Genomic DNA, 18,001 nt, shown 5'->3' with positions numbered 1-18,001 from the left:
AGGCCCCGCCCCCTCCGTACGGCCGCATTTGTCAGTGGCGCATGGGCTGCCCTGATGGGGTGCGGGCCCTGGCCCACTTGCACCCCCTGCTCCCCCGGTAGTTCCGCCACTGCCCCCTGCCTCACCCAACTGTCCCGTTTTGAGCGGGACAGTACCGCTTTTGACAGCTCAACCCGCAGTCCCGGATTTGTCCTGATACATCCTGACTTTCTCTTTCATCTCCTGCACTGAACAGTCAGAAAAAGATACAAAGTTTCTAACATAATTGGCTTTTGGCAGAGAGCCCAGAATATATACTTAGGGCTCTTACTCACGAGCGGTTGCGTGCGTTCCATTTTTCTGCGTTCAGCCGCAGGCGTTTAGGCGCTGAACGCAGGTTGAGACGCAACATGCTGCATTTTTCCTGCGTTCGGTGCCTACACGCGCCTGTGTGAGTACAGCCCCATTGGAAAAAAATGTAATGCGTCTATTCCTGCGCTCCCCTGCGGCTGAACGCAGAAAAACGGAACGCAGGGGAGCGCAGCTACAACCGCTTTTTGTACAAGTTTTAGAAAAGAACTGTGACACAGCTTAAAGGGCAATTCACCTTCATAGCAAGACTGTAATGACACATAAAAACCACAGGAATGTGTGAACTTTCATAATCTGCAAAATGGACATGGTAATTAGGGGGTGTGGTCACAAAATGGGCGTGGCCAAATAAATTGCTGAGCTCCGCAAGACAAATTTTTTTATCCCTCTTTCTGTTTCCAGTATGTTGGGAGGGATGCACCCGTAATATGACATATTTTATAGTGAACCCCGATGTGCAGCAGGATTGACTGTGCTCCTCCCATGGTGATTGGCTGCCCACTGATTAAATCCGCTCCCAACCAATAATACTTGTCTTTCGACTTCCCACTAATAGGATTTTGGAGCGGCAGAACTCTCAGAGGGGAACTCTAATTAAATGGAGTCAAGAAGATCCAAATTGGAAGATGAGAATGACTGGAAACATTTAAAGAATCTGCTGATCTGAGCCCAACCCCTCCCCCATATGTCTGACTGCTGCTCTCAATGGGGTTTTAGTTCTTCAGTTGCACTAGAAAACCCATCAATTGGTTTATGTGAGGATATTATTACCTTTTATTGATATAGCTCCAATGCAATTTAAATAGCGCAATACAGAGATTATACATCAGTCCATGTCCCAGTGAGTTTACAATCTAAGGTACCTATCACATTGCCATAAGTCCCTGTCCCAGTGAGTTTACAATCTAAGGTCCCTATCACATTCCCATGAGTCCCTGTCCCAGTGAGCTTACAATCTAAGGTCCCTATCACATTCCAATCAGTCCATGTCCCAATGAGCTTACAATCTAAGGTCCCTATCACATTCCCATGAGTCCCTGCCCCAGTGAGCTTACAATCTATGGTCCCTATCACATTCCCATCAGTCCCTGCCCCAGTGAGCTTACAATCTAAGGTTCCTATCTTGTTCCCACCAGCCACTGCCCCAATGAGTTTACAATCTAAGGGAACTATCACATTCCCATCAGTCCCTGCCCTAGCGATCTTACTATTAAAGGGCCCTATCACATTACCATCAATCCCTGCCCCAGTGAGCTTACAATTAAAGGGCCCTATCACATTACCATCAATCCCTGCCCCAATGGAGCTTACAATCTAAGGTCCCTATCACATTCCCATAAAATGCTTGTAGTGTTGTGAAGTGTGGGAGGAAATACAACACGTGTGTTTCACTTCCTCTACCTCAAATTGTTGGTCCAATGGGATGATCATGATGATTTAGATTAACTGGATAAAGATCCATTGCTTTTATATAAGGGATGATGGGGTCTGATTGTTGGCATAGATCTAGAGCAGGTGTCCCCAACCTTTTTTTACCCGTGAGGAACATTCAGTTGTAAAATGAGTTGGGGTGCAACACAAGCATGAAAAATTTCCTAGGGATGCCAAATAAGTGCTGTGATTGCCCATTTGGTAGCTTCTGTGTGGACTGTCAACCTACAGGAAGCTCATGTTGGCAGTACACCAGGTTTTTATTCAACCAAAACTTTCCTTCAAGCCTGGAATTCAAAAATAAGCTCTTGCTTTGAGGCTACAGGAAGCAACATCCAAGGGGTCAGAAAGCCACTGGTTGGGGACGACTGGTCTAGAGGTAAGAAGATGGAGAGTATGAAGGTAGACAGTGGGGCGGGTTGCAGGGAGCAGGGAGATGAGGAGGCTGGAGACCAGGACATGTGAGACTGAATGCAGGGGCTGGAGATCTAAAGGCCTACTGACCTAAGGCTAGACGCAGGGTTATAAGATTCAAATCTGGTGATAATGGGGCTTCGGGCTAAGAGATGTTGTGGCTGGAAGCTGGTGGGGCTGTAGGCCTGGAGATGATGGTGCTGAAGGCAAGGGTTGATGAAATATGGGGCCACGGGTTAATGAAGCTTAAGTAAGGGAGTTTGTAGGGCTAAAGGAGGGGGTGATGTGGGTTGAAGGCTGGGAGATAGTTGAACTGGAAACAGACAATAGTGGAGCTGAGGACCATTAGGTTCTTGCCTGAAGGCTAGTTGGTGGTGGGGCTGGAAGCAGGGTGAAAGTGCTCAAGTCTGAAGAAATGGGTGTTAGAAGCTAAGAGATATTGTGGCTGGAATCTTGAAGATGGTGGGCTATATGCCAGGAAATAGTGGGACTGAAGGTATTGGTGGGCAGGAAACAAAGAGATTATAAGGCTGAAGTCAGGGGGCGTTTGGGCTGGAGACAGGAGGTAATGAAGCTGGAGCCATGTAGATCGTGAGGCTAAAGGCAGGGGTGGTGGGGCTGAAAACAATGGTGGATCTGAAGGCGAGGAGACTACGGGATGAAGACTAGGAGAGGGTGGGGCTGGGAGTCTATTGACTAGAGGAGAGCATTACCAAGGGCATAGTAGATTGGAGCCAATCCATTATTCTTCATTAGACATCTCTGTTCTGTATTCTTCCCAGGTTAATGATTGGTTCTAATATCCAAGAATGTATTAAGGAAAGAGAATGAAAGCTTCACCTTCCCCTGCAGCTGATGGAACATTCCGTGGCACGGGACCCATTCGTTATTGAACTGCTCATTGCCGGAGCTAATTGGGTTTGTGAAATCACAGGGAAATCTCAATAAGCAATTAAACTGCATCCATTGTGTGCGCCGGACTCAATACTGAACATTGGCACAGACAGGAGTAAATAGAGACGGTGATTTATGGGGGTTCTGGGGAGCAGCCGGCACATAACGCTGCCCGTTCCGCTATTACCGTATTCTTTTTACAAGCGCCGGGTACTTTCTCTCCTGTATAATTCATCTATCACGCAGACTTTATCTTCAGAACAGGGATCCATTCTCTGCTCTCCCGGCCATCTGCCATTACTATAAATGTAAAAACGTGTCTTTGCTCAAAGAAAAATGCATCTTATTTATAAATATGGGATAACCTCCCTGTAGTTCATCCTTACACTGACAGTCCTGTATGGGAACATAACTAGTCTTTCTGTATGTGGCTGTGAGCTGCCATATCGATGCTTCTAGGCAATACATATGAGACTATAGGTTATCCCTTCCACAGCTTGGGAGCAATGCTTTGCCCAGTGCATTATGGGAGCAGGTTTAATCATGGACAGGGTTTTATAATTACTCTCAAAAGGTTCCTATAAATGGCTTTAGGATTTGTCTAGTCCCTAATAGGGATGGGGACGAATTTGACCCGATTCGTTTTGCCAAAAATTTGCCGCCGGTGAAATGACGCCGACGCCCATTAAAGTCTATGGGCATAAAAAAAAATTTGCCGCTGCGATATTTTTTTGATGCGCGTCTTTTTATTTTGACGCACAACGCCATACAAGTCTATGGGCGTCATTTTTTCGGCGAAACAAGGCGAAAAAAACTTGCCCATCCCTAGTCCCTAACAGCCCCCTTCACTTTGTGCACTGCTGGTCATGACTACATAACCTCCTCTGCAGGAATATGACTTGTACACACTATAACCAAAAGTATGGGGACACCTGTTCCCCTCAATATTTCATTCCCTATTCAAGGAGATTATAACGACGTTGCCCCTCGCTTTGCCGCTATAACTGCCCTGGGGCTTCTGGGAAGGTTCCCACTAGATGTTGAACATTGTTGCTGGGAGTTGTTACTGGGAGTTGCTTCCATTCAGACACAAGAGCATTAGTGAGGTTGGGCAGTGAGGTTGGGGATCAGGCTCACAGTCGGGGTTTCAGTTCATCCCAAAGGGGTTCAGTTGGGTTGAGGTCAGGTTCTTCCCATCTCAGTAAACCCATTCTGTAGGGACCTCGCTCTGTGCACGGGGGACATTATTGTGCTGAAATAGGAAAGGGCCCCCCAAACTGTTCCACAAAGTATTTAATGTCTTTTTTACGTCACTGGCTCCCCCACATGGGCCCCCTGTTCCCCGGGGCCCCCCACCACTGGGGGTCTGCCCCTTTATAGTTATGCCACTGATACCCAGTACTAAACTAGAAACCAAACCATGGAAACAGCCCCGGCCCATTATTCCTTCAATCAAATCCCGTAACTTTTGTTCACTAGGGAGTGATAGGATTGGAAAGTACAGAACCTTCCCTGTGCTGCTTGACCCTTGTGATCACTGGCACCCCTAATTTATCAACCATGAATAACTGGACAATCCCTAAAGGTGGTCATAGACGCAAAGATCCGCTTGTTTGACAACATCACCAAACGAGCGGATCTTTCCCCGATATGCCAATAACAGGCATGGCTATATCGGGGGTAATCTGATTGTTCGGCCGTGGATCGGTCGGGTCAAAATCAAACCTGACCGATCGACCAAACGACCGATCTCCGCCGGACGAAAGATGTCGGCACACGCCACACACGATCCGAAAATCTTACGAATCCTCAATTCGTACAATAGGATCTGTGTGTCTATGGCCACCTTAAGCCTCACTAATAAATTCCCCCATTTGTGCAGAGTTAATGCTGCACATTTTGGCTGCGGAACAACAGGCTCATTGTAAGTGCTGATCCCTGGCTAAAACCTCTCCATCCCTAGAGAAGAGAGTGGAGACTGGGCGATGAAATACAGGATCCGAGGAACCCTAAGTAGTGAGCGAATTTACAGCCCCTTCTGCCGCAGCCCATAGAGTCCGATATGAGGCAGAGTGAGATTTTATGCTTTGTGTGTTTGTATCCCGGCTGCATCAATCAATCCCTAATGCATCACATCCAGCGCAGGATTTCTGCTCCTCCCCAACAGCAAGATCTACGGCTTTGCAGGGAAAAAGCAGGAGGCGCAGACCCTCCAAATCCAATAGTAAAGTTCTGTACTGAGACACAAAACACTTAGTAGTTCCCAAATTATTGAGCTCCCCCATTAGAGTGATATATGGGAAGAATGCCTATTTCCAGACTGTTACCCCAATGTTTCTATATATCTGTAACCTTGTTATGAGCTAAGGGGGCCCAGTCTGAAGGTCAGTTAGGGGGAGATTTGGGGTGAATGTTTATTTGTACCCTGGGTACCCCTGGAACTATAGCAGGGTGACACCCCAATGTTTCTATATATCTGTAACCTTGTTATGAGCTAAGGGGGGCCCAGTCTGAAGATCAGTTAGGAGGAGATTTGGGGTGAGTGCTTATTTGTACCCTGGGTACCCCTGGAACTATAGCAGGGTGACACCCCAATGTTTCTATATATCTGTAACCTTGTTATGAGCTAAGGGGGCCCAGTCTGAAGGTCAGTTAGGAGGAGATTTGGGGTGAGTGCTTATTTGTACCCCGGGTACCCCTGGAACTATAGCAGGGTGACTGTTACCCCAATGTTTCTATATATCTGTAACCTTGTTATGAGCTAAGGGGGCCCAGTCTGAAGGCCAGTTAGGGGGAGATTTGGGGTGAGTGCTTATTTGTACCCTGGGTACCCCTGGAACTATAGCAGGGTGACACCCCAATGTTTCTATATATCTGTAACCTTGTTATGAGCTAAGGGGGCCCAGTCTGAAGGTCAGTTAGGGGAAGATTTGGGGTGAGTGCTTATTTGTGCCCTGGGTACCCCTGGAACTATAGCAGGGTGACACCCCAATGTTTCTATATATCTGTAACCTTGTTATGAGCTAAGGGGGCCCAGTCTGAAGGTCAGTTAGGGGAAGATTTGGGGTGAGTGCTTATTTGTGCCCTGGGTACCCCTGGAACTATAGCAGGGTGACACCCCAATGTTTCTATATATCTGTAACCTTGTTATGAGCTAAGGGGGCCCAGGCTGAAGGCCAGTTAGGGGGAGATTTGGGGTGAGTGTTTATTTGTACCCTGGGTACCCCTGGAACTATAGCAGGGTGACACCCCAATGTTTCTATATACCTGTAACCTTGTTATGAGCTAAGGGGGCCCAGTCTGAAGGTCAGTTAGGGGGAGATTTGGGGTGAGTGTTTATTTGTACCCTGGGTACCCCTGGAATTATAGCAGGGTGACACCCCAATTTTTCTATATATCTGTAACCTTGTTATGAGCTAAGGGGGCCCAGTCTGAAGGTCAGTTAGGAGGAGATTTGGGGTGAGTGCTTATTTGTACCCCGGGTACCCCTGGAACTATAGCAGGGTGACTGTTACCCCAATGTTTCTATATATCTGTAACCTTGTTATGAGCTAAGGGGGCCCAGTCTGAAGGTCAGTTAGGGGGAGATTTGGGGTGAGTGCTTATTTGTACCCTGGGTACCCCTGGAACTATAGCAGGGTGACACCCCAATGTTTCTATATATCTGTAACCTTGTTATGAGCTAAGGGGGCCCAGTCTGAAGGCCAGTTAGGGGGAGATTTGGGGTGAGTGCTTATTTGTACCCTGGGTACCCCTGGAACTATAGCAGGGTGACACCCCAATGTTTCTATATATCTGTAACCTTGTTATGAGCTAAGGGGGCCCAGTCTGAAGGTCAGTTAGGGGAAGATTTGGGGTGAGTGCTTATTTGTGCCCTGGGTACCCCTGGAACTATAGCAGGGTGACACCCCAATGTTTCTATATATCTGTAACCTTGTTATGAGCTAAGGGGGCCCAGGCTGAAGGCCAGTTAGGGGGAGATTTGGGGTGAGTGTTTATTTGTACCCTGGGTACCCCTGGAACTATAGCAGGGTGACACCCCAATGTTTCTATATATCTGTAACCTTGTTATGAGCTAAGGGGGCCCAGTCTGAAGGCCAGTTAGGGGGAGATTTGGGGTGAGTGTTTATTTGTACCCTGGGTACCCCTGGAATTATAGCAGGGTGACACCCCAATTTTTCTATATATCTGTAACCTTGTTATGAGCTAAAAGTGGGGGGGGGACTTCAAAGGGGGCTCAAAAACTGCTTTAAAAAGATTGGGGAGCAATATTATTACACCCTATACTCCATCCAAATGCAAAGTACACAGGGCAGAAGGAAATCAACTTATTAGCACACACATCAGTTTGTAGTTGCACTATGCTGATAAATATATATATATATTGTATATACTGATGCCTGGGACAGAATGAATATAGTAATTAGCCTCCAGCAACAAGTGATATTTTGACTCATTACTTGAATCCCGGGGCTCTGTAAATCTGATTAAAGAACAGGCAGGACGGCGGCTGTAACTAACGCTCACATTCAGCTTTTCTTTGTCCCTTACACTTGACATTAAAATGAGCAAAATCCATTTTTCTGCAACAACAAAAAAAGACGTTATAAATGAGCACTTAAAGGGCAAATGAACCCTTAGCAACATTTACGCAGAGCTGACCCTTTGTTTGGCTCTAGAACTTCTCCCAGTTCTTAACCCATCTACAGGTATGGGATTTGTTATCCGGAAACCCGTTATCCAGAAAGCTTCAAATTACAGAAAGGCCGTCTCCCATAGACTCACCATTTTATCCAAATAATCCAAAATTTAAAAAACGATTTCCTTTTTCTGTGTAATAATAAAACAGTCGCTTGTACTTGATCCCAACTAAGATATAATTAATCCTTATTGGAAGCAAAACCAGCCTATTGGGTTTATTTAATGTTTATATGATTTTCTAGTAGACGTAAGGTATGGAGATCTGAATTATGGAAAGATCCGTTATCCGGAAAACCTCATTTCCCGAGCATTCTGGAACTTGAGAGGGATATCGGCCTCTTCCCTGCACTCATTTTCTATATTAACATTTCTGTCCTGAGCCCACTGAACTCATGAAGCCCAATTAGCATAAACACTGCAGCTAATTCGTTTTCTTTATGTCCCGCCTTTACATGGAGACTTTGTGGGGCTAATTGGCTGAGAGGGGACATTTCTGTTTCAAATCAGAATGCGGAGGCCGCGCGGGATTCATATCTTAGGGCACAATGGCTCCCGATGGCCATAAACGGGCAGATATGTGGCAAGCTGATGGTTCTGTTGGCTCAGCCGGGACGAGCGTTTGTTCGTGGAATACAGAACAAATAAAAGAAAGAGGTTGAGACGGGGGGGTGTTTAATGGCTCCTGTGAGTGGGCGACCCATTCAGGCAGAAATGGCAGGCACCTGTCTCACTTAGCAATGCACATCGCGGTGACAATAACGCAATGAATCGCTGGGCCGTGAAACGCCTTCTCTGTCACTCCGTGCGTCTCCGTAATCACTCCCGGAGCCGCCGACAGATGTTCTGCACAAAGTCCCACTCTGAGAAGAATTGGGCCCCCCGGCACCGCAGGGGATAAATCACCTCGTCTGCTGCTGATGCTCCAGTGAATCCCCCGGAATCTCACTCGCCAGCCAGCCGTGCGTTTAAAGGGGAAGTTCACTTCTAAATTCAACTTTTAGTTGATGATATTAGAGAAGAAAGGAATGGCAAGATCCCAACTAGAGCTAAAGGGAAGCAGTCGAATGATAAAAGCGGTGTTATATCGTATATTGGGCCAGATTCAATTCAGTGAGAAAAAGTTATCATCACGTGAAAAGTCACGGACGAGATTCAAGTTGAGGAGTTATCAAAATTCAGTTCCATTTTTTTCCCCATAGACTTCAATAGAGTTTTCATGTGATAATCTGTGAGATAAGTGTTTAGAAATAAATTGCTTCTCAAATTGAATCTCCTCCATGGGTTTTCACGTGATAAACCCAGGGAAAATGTCATTTTTGTCTATGGCTAAGAGCAAACATAGGGGGCTGTTCCTGCTGAATTGTGCTTAGTACAGGGAATACCTATGCTGTCATAGTTTTATGGCAGTGATCCCCAACAAGTAGCTCGTGAGCAACTTGTTGCTCTCCACCCCCTTGGATGTTGCTCCCAGTGGTCTCAAAGCAGGTGCTTATTTTTGAATTCCAGGCTTGGAGGCAAGTTTTAGTTGTATAAAAACCAGATGTACTGCCAAACAGAGCCTCAATGTAGGTTGGCAATCCACATAGGAGCTACCAAATGGCCAATCACAGCACTTATTTCGCACCCCAAGAACATTTTTCATGCTTGTGTTGCTCCCCAACTCCTTTTACTCCTGAATGTTGCTCACAGGTTCAAAAGGTTGGGGATCCCTGTTTTATGGGATCTCTCTGTACAGACTATGAGCAAACTTAGGGACTGTTCCTGCTGAATTGTGCTTAGTACAGGGAATACCTATGCTGTCATAGTTTTATGGGATCTCTCTGTACAGACTATGAGCAAACTTAGGGGACTGTTCCTGCTGAATTGTGCTTAGTACAGGGAATACCTATGCTGCCATAGTTTTATGGGATCTCTCTGTACAGACTATGAGCAAACTTAGGGGACTGTTCCTGCTGAATTGTGCTTAGTACAGGGAATACCTATGTGCCATAGTTTTATGGGATCTCTCTGTACAGACTATGAGCAAACTTAGGGGACTGTTCCTGCTGAATTGTGCTTAGTACAGAGGAATACCTATGCTGCCATAGTTTTATGGGATCTCTCTGTACAGACTATGAGCAAACTTAGGGACTGTTCCTGCTGAATTGTGCTTAGTACAGGGAATACCTATGCTGTCATAGTTTTATGGGATCTCTCTGTACAGACTATGAGCAAACTTAGGGGACTGTTCCTGCTGAATTGTGCTTAGTACAGGGAATACCTATGTGCCATAGTTTTATGGGATCTCTCTGTACAGACTATGAGCAAACTTAGGGGACTGTTCCTGCTGAATTGTGCTTAGTACAGGGAATACCTATGCTGTCATAGTTTTATGGGATCTCTCTGTACAGACTATGAGCAAATGTACAAGGCTATTCCTGCTGAAATGCGATTAATACAATAGAATACCTATGCTGACTTAAAGACCAACACATTCTACCTTGACCAACTGCAATGTTGTTTATATTTCTTTTATCTACAACATTCTCAAAAATACTGAACTTTAAATGTGAACTTCCTTTTCTGGATCGTTCAATGTACCATAAAAATATCTGTAATCAATCCCCCAAAGCAGTGGTTGAGAAGAACTCAGGGTGAAGGTCACTTATAGCAAGAGTTTGGAATAATGACTGGAAAGTTGGAAGCAACAATCAAAAATCCCTTAACTTGCCACAAGAGCTTTCAATTTAAATCCATAAAACACCACCAGCTTTCCCAGTATCAGAGGTGGGAACCCCCAGTCCTGGAGCTACAGCCCAATTACTATTCTATTGACATAGTAAAGCTCTGAAGCCCAGGCAAACTCCGGAGTCTGTATTTTATGGTCCATTTTACTTTAAATTCCGATGTTTTCTTTCCCTGAGAGTTAAACAGTCGTCAATAGAGAAGTAATTCCTGTCCAGCAAACACGGCTTTGTTGTCAGAAACAAATTGCTGGAACGGCTTCTCTGAATAAGAAACATGCTGATCCGTGCAAGAGTCACACTGAGCATTGAGAGATCGCTGCTTATTCAGAGATATTGATAAGCACAAACCAGCCCCGAATTACAATAAATCAAAAGAGCACAGCAATATATAACATTTCAATTAGGAGTTAGACAAGTCATTGGGATACAGGAGATTCACCCACAGTCTCATTAACATACACTCTACTGGGGGGCTCATGGAGTAGTCAAACTAAAAGTCTGAGTAGGGAGAGATGGTGTCTATAGTAACAGTGGATAATAGTCTCTGGGAAGGGAGTGTGACTGTGGGATAGCAGGTATAGTAGGGAGAGATGGTGTCTATAGTAACAGTGGATAATAGTCTCTGGGAAGGGAGTGTGACTGTGGGATAGCAGGTATAGTAGGGAGAGATGTGTCTATAGTAACAGTGGATAATAGTCTCTGGGAAGGGAGTGTGACTGTGGGATAGCAGGTATAGTAGGGAGAGATGGTGTCTATAGTAACAGTGGGATAATAGTCTCTGGGAAGGGAGTGTGACTGTGGGATAGCAGGTATAGTAGGGAGAGATGGTGTCTATAGTAACAGTGGATAATAGTCTCTGGGAAGGGAGTGTGACTGTGGGATAGCAGCTATAGTAGGGAGAGATGGTGTCTATAGTAACAGTGGATAATAGTCTCTGGGAAGGGAGTGTGACTGTGGGATAGCAGGTATAGTAGGGAGAGATGGTGCCTATAGTAACAGTGGATAATAGTCTCTGGGAAGGGAGTGTGACTGTGGGATAGCAGGTATAGTAGGGAGAGATGGTGTCTATAGTAACAGTGGATAATAGTCTCTGGGAAGGGAGTGTGACTGTGGGATAGCAGCTATAGTAGGGAGAGATGGTGTCTATAGTAACAGTGGATAATAGTCTCTGGGAAGGGAGTGTGACTGTGGGATAGCAGGTATAGTAGGGAGAGATGGTGCCTATAGTAACAGTGGATAATAGTCTCTGGGAAGGGAGTGTCACTGTGGGATAGCAGGTATAGTAGGGAGAGATGGTGTCTATAGTAACAGTGGATAATAGTCTCTGGGAAGGGAGTGTGACTGTGGGATAGCAGGTATAGTAGGGAGAGATGGTGTCTATAGTAACAGTGGATAATAGTCTCTGGGAAGGGAGTGTGACTGTGGGATAGCAGGTATAGTAGGGAGAGATGGTGCCTATAGTAACAGTGGGATAATAGTCTCTGGGAAGGGAGTGTGACTGTGGAATAGCAGGTATAGTAGGGAGAGATGGTGCCTATAGTAACAGTGGGATAATAGTCTCTGGGAAGGGAGTGTGACTGTGGGATAGCAGGTATAGTAGGGAGAGATGGTACCTATAGTAACAGTGGATAATAGTCTCTGGGAAGGGAGTGTGACTGTGGGATAACAGGTATAGTAGGGAGAGATGGTGCCTATAATAACAGTGGATAATAGTCTCTGGGAAGGGAGTGTGACTGTGGGATAGCAGGTATAGTAGGGAGAGATGGTACCTATAGTAACAGTGGGATAATAGTCTCTGGGAAGGGAGTGTGACTGTGGGATAGCAGGTATAGTAGGGAGAGATGGTGTCTATAGTAACAGTGGATAATAGTCTCTGGGAAGGGAGTGTGACTGTGGGATAGCAGGTATAGTAGGGAGAGATGTGTCTATAGTAACAGTGGGATAATAGTCTCTGGGAAGGGAGTGTGACTGTGGGATAGCAGGTATAGTAGGGAGAGATGTGTCTATAGTAACAGTGGATAATAGTCTCTGGGAAGGGAGTGTGACTGTGGGATAGCAGGTATAGTAGGGAGAGATGGTGTCTATAGTAACAGTGGATAATAGTCTCTGGGAAGGGAGTGTGACTGTGGGATAGCAGGTATAGTAGGGAGAGATGGTGTCTATAGTAACAGTGGATAATAGTCTCTGGGAAGGGAGTGTGACTGTGGGATAGCAGGTATAGTAGGGAGAGATGGTGCCTATAGTAACAGTGGGATAATAGTCTCTGGGAAGGGAGTGTGACTGTGGGATAGCAGGTATAGTAGGGAGAGATGTGTCTATAGTAACAGTGGATAATAGTCTCTGGGAAGGGAGTGTGACTATGGGATAGCAGGTATAGTAGGGAGAGATGGTGTCTATAGTAACAGTGGATAATAGTCTCTGGGAAGGGAGTGTGACTGTGGGATAGCAGGTATAGTAGGGAGAGATGTGTCTATAGTAACAGTGGGATAATAGTCTCTGGGAAGGGAGTGTGACTATGGGATAGCAGGTATAGTAGGGAGAGATGGTGTCTATAGTAACAGTGGATAATAGTCTCTGGGAAGGGAGTGTGACTGTGGGATAGCAGGTATAGTAGGGAGAGATGGTGTCTATAGTAACAGTGGATAATAGTCTCTGGGAAGGGAGTGTGACTGTGGGATAGCAGGTATAGTAGGGAGAGATGGTGCCTATAAGTATAATATTTGAACCCCCCAATGAAAAAATACAAGTTCCCTTAATTTAGAAAATTATGATTCGTGTTTTTTTCAGGCGCAGGTGGAGAAACATAGTAAAATACATTATTTACAGGCAGTAGAAATTGACTTCAGACATTATTGCTTTGAACATAATTTAGTAAAGGTGATGGGGGAGATTATTGGGTTGGGCAGCTGATGTATCTCAGAGAGCAGAGAGTATACAGTACATGTGTAGATCATAGTGACAGGACACACAGTCAGGCAATTTCAGGAGGAAAGGGAACTAATAAGGGCAATTTTAGGTGCTATATTTATATATATTGGAAATCTTCACTTGTCAATAGCAGCACCCCGACGTCATTATTGAGGGGTGCTATGGGACAATACGAGGAGTCTTTAAATATTGATGGGAACAAAAGGCAAGAAAGTACTGTGTGTAATTGTGTTCCTAATCCACCAATCCCATCTCTGCCGTAAATAGAGTTGGAGAGTTATAGTCGGAACAAACCTTACCTGATATTTCATTATTTTTCGTTGTGTAACAGGTAAATGATTGTTACTTACCTTCACACTCGCCCCCGTTGGTGGGATTGCCGTAGTAGCCCGGCATGCAGCTGTCGCAGTGTTTCCCGGTGGTGAGGTTCTTGCACTGTTCGCACACGTTGGTGTTAATACAAGTGCTGTGCCCGTTACACTGGCAGGCTGGGAGGGAAGAGAACAACCATCACTCAATTTAGGGCATTTGCAGTTTTATTCGCCGTTACATAACATATTCTCTCCCTTATTTATTCCTGTGCCGTCACTTAACCACCGGCTGCATCTAAAAAGGCCCCGTCATCAAAACTAAAAGCGATTCTGTTACGGGAGAAATTGAATTATTTATTTCTGGAAAAAAATGACAGTCCCATTGTTGTGCCCTCGGGGGGGCCTGTGTGACTTGCTTTATGGCAGAGACACAAAACGTTTTGACTGTTACAATGACAGCGCTACTCCCTGGTGTAAATGTCACAGAGATAAGAAAGCTTAGCAGCGGCAGAGTAAATAAAGCACCAAACCTGATTTGGGATCAGCATCATATTTGCCCTTTAAAGGACAAGTAAACCTTTAAAGTAAGTGAATGTTAAATTGATGAGGGGGATATTCTAAGCACTTCTGCAATGCACATTCATTATCTATTTTCTTTTAATTCCAAGATATTAAGGGATACATGTACTGTTAATATGAATGAATTTAGTTACAACAGCGCCACCTGCTGGTCAGTTTCCCACCAGTCTGACCAGCAAGTAGTCAAGGAAGTTGTCAGGAGAAAGAAAGAGGCTGATGTTCTTCTGCTTAGGAATAAAATGAGAAGCCCCGGATAACTTCTCTCACATCTTTCCTAAGCAGAAGAACATCAGAGCAGCCCAGTGTTGGACTGGCCCACCAGGAAAAAACCTGGTGGGCCCTGGGCTCTTGTGGGCCCCGCCGGCCCAGATCCGCTACTTAGTTTGGCGGCGCGACCCCACATTGTCGGGGGTCGCGGTAGAATAGAAGATCTGTGCATGCGCACTAGCCCGATGAAGCACGCCGGAGCGGCAGCGGGGGCCGGAGTGGGGCCCTGGGTCAGTAGCCCCGGTGGGCCCGAAGCCCCCAGTCCGACCCTGGAGCAGCCTCTTTCTTTCTCCTGACAACTTCCTGGTGGTCAGAGTGGTGGTCACCAGCAGGTGGCGCTGTTGTAACACAATTCATTCATATTAAAAGCACATGTATCCCTTAATATTTTGGAATTAAAAGAAAATAAATAATGAATGTACATTGCAGAAGTGCTTAGAATAGCCCCCTCATCAGTTTTACATTCACTTATTTTAAAGGTTTACTTATCCTTTAATGCACATACTGGTATTTTGAGCCAGTTCTTTGCAGACAGAAGGACAAACAGCCGACACATTCAGACAGGACTCGGCGGCAGGATTAATGAGGAGAATGTGATGATAAATCCCGTCTGTTCTTCTGCTCCCACTCCCAGTTCATTTGTCACCCAGACGGATGGTGAAGGGGTGACACGCCAATCATTACAGGAGCCAACGTACAGTCATTACTCCCCTCCTGTCATATTTCCCATCTCGATGGACTTTCACTTGCACCCAACTAGCAAACCTCAGCGAGGAGGTATATATATATATACACATATAGGTATGGAATCCATTATCCGGAAACCCATTATCTCCAAATTACGGAAAGGCCGTCTCCCATAGACTTCATTATAAGGTAAATAATTCAAAGTTTTGAAAATGATTTCCTTTTTCTGTGTAATAATAAAACAGTAGCTTGTACTTGATCCCAACTAAGATATAATTAATCCTTATTGGAGGCAAAACCAGCCTATTGGCTTTATTTCATGTTTATATGATTTTCTAGTAGACTTAAGGTATGAAGATCCAAATTACAGAAAGATCCGTTATCTGGAAAACCAAAGGTCACCAGTAGGGATTCAACGAATCCACTATTTTGAATTAGGCTGAATCGGTGGGAAGGGGAAAACATTTTTTACTTCCTTGTTTTGTGACAAAAATTCACGCGTTTTCCCTCCCCACCCCTAATTTGCATATGCAAATTAGGATTCGGATTGGCTGGGCAGAAGCATTTGGCCAAATCTGAATCCTGCTGAAAAAGGCCGAATCCTGGCTGAATCACGAACTGAATCCCGGATTCGCCGCATCCCTAGTTCCGTTCATTCTGGATAACAGGTCCCATAACTGTATAGGAAACATGCTGCTGCCCCCTTGGTACCCTTTGCACTTCTGTCCCGAGTCATAATAAATAGGAAGCCTATAAAGCTAAACCTTTCTACTAGGAATTATATAAAGCGGTGCGTCACCTTTAAGTTAATTTTTAGTATTTTATAGAATGTCTAATTTTGAACAACTTTTCAATTGGCCTTTTCTTTTTTATAGTTTTTAAATTATTTTGGCTTCTTCTTCTGACTCCAACTTTCAAACTGACCCCCATCTAAAAAAAAAACAAATGCTCTGTAAGGCTACACATTTATAGTTATTGTTACTTTTTATTCCTCCTCTTTCTATTCAGGCCTCTCCTATTCATATTCCAGTCTCTTATTCAAATCAATGTAGGGTTGCTAGGGGAATTAAACCCCTAGCAACCAAGCAGTTGAAACTGCAGATTGGAGAGCTGCTGAATAAAAGGCTAAATAACTCAAAAACCACAAATAATGAAAAATGAAAACCAATTACAAATTGTCTCAGAATATCACTCTCTGCAGCATATTAAAGGTTAATTTAAAGGGGAACAACCCTTTTAAAAAATAAATGGTTTTGCTAATGACACTGACCCTCTGTATACAGTGTTTTTATACAGAAAATGCTGCTCACTGTCTATTGGGCTCATCCACAGTTACTAAGTGTCTCTCCACTATTAGACTTTCCCTTACTCAGCAGCATTAACATCCCAATAGACAGTCGGTGGGTCTAATGCAGAGTAATAAGCACCTTCCTATTCATATTTACAACTATGACAAACCGCAAGGCCTTGCATTATCCTCTCCCCTAATAACGTTCCCTCTCTCACGTAACAAAGAAACAACTTTATCCAATAAAAACAGCAGTCGCTGCACACGGCCAATATCTGCCGCCGCCGCCGCCGCACGGTTTTATTTGCAGTGGGTGAAGTTGTTGGCAGCTCGGTGTATATTCGCAGGTGCAGGGAGTTAGACGAGCCCCGAGATTTGACTGTATTCAAATTATTCCTGACAAAACATTTGGCAGCGACTGTGTTCTCTCTCCCCGGGATCTGATAAGCGAGGGGAATATTTGTGTTGTACAAGAGATAAGCACATTAGGCTTCTGGAGTGCGCAGCCAAAATACAATTACTCGCTCCTCTCCAAAGTTATGGGGGAAAGTAATAATAACGGCTAAAAACACCGCAGCTCAGCGCCGGCAATTTGTCTCTCACAAACACAATCAGGAACCTGCTCTCTCTTACTGATCCCTGATAATAATCCCACGAAAGTGCATCCCCCCCCCCGACTGCAGGGATACGAATGTCTCATTCACATACCACTTGCACCCCGACACACCCTCCCTGAATAACTGTTACCCCAATGTTTCTATATATCTGTAACCTTGTTTTGAGCTTAGGGGCCCTAAAGTAGAGCGTAAAGCCAAACAGTTGGGGGAGAAAAGGAAAGGAGAGGGGATGAGAGACAGAAGGAGAGAAGGGAAAGGGGGTTAGGGAGTAGAGAGACAAATGGGGGAGAGGAGAAATATAGAAGGGGAGAGAAGAGGGAGGATGGGGGAGAGTAAGGCCAAACAGTTGGGGGAGGAAAGGAGAGGGGATGAGAGACAGAAGGGAAAGGGGGTTAGGGGGTATAGAGACAAATGGGGGAGAGGAGAAATATAGAAGGGGAGAGAACAGGGAGGGTGGGGGAGAGTAAGGCCAAACAGTTGGGGGAGAAAAGGAGAGGGGATGAGAGACAGAAGGAGAGAAGGGAAAGGGGGTTAGGGAGTAGAGAGACAAATGGGGGAGAGGAGAAATATAGGAGGGGAGAGAAGAGGGAGGATGGGGGAGAGTAAGGCCAAACAGTTGGGAGAGAAAAGGAAAGGAGAAGGGATGAGAGACAGAAGTAGAGAAGGGAAAGGGGGTTAGGGAGTAGAGAGACAAATGGGGGAGAGGAGAAATATAGAAGGGGAGAGAAGAGGGAGGATGGGGGAGAGTAAGGCCAAACAGTTGGGGGAGAGAAGGAAAGGAGAGGGGATGAGAGACAGAAGTAGAGA

General features: G+C 45.2%; 1 protein-coding gene across 1 annotated transcript in view; it reads right to left on the bottom strand.

Annotated features, from left to right (window-relative positions):
- The window catches only part of LOC108695699 (attractin-like protein 1), a 372,498-nt gene that overhangs the window by 238,349 nt on the left and 116,148 nt on the right, over positions 1 to 18,001 (bottom strand). The window contains exon 20 of the mRNA XM_041570143.1: positions 13,796 to 13,933. Coding sequence (XP_041426077.1) covers positions 13,796 to 13,933 — 138 coding nt within the window. The remainder of the gene's footprint in view (positions 1 to 13,795; positions 13,934 to 18,001) is intronic.

This window comes from Xenopus laevis, chromosome 7L, assembly GCF_017654675.1.
Source record: "Xenopus laevis strain J_2021 chromosome 7L, Xenopus_laevis_v10.1, whole genome shotgun sequence".
NCBI classification, from domain to species: domain Eukaryota; kingdom Metazoa; phylum Chordata; class Amphibia; order Anura; family Pipidae; genus Xenopus; species Xenopus laevis.
Note: the sequence above shows the minus strand (reverse complement) of the source record. Positions and strands in the feature narration are given on the sequence as shown.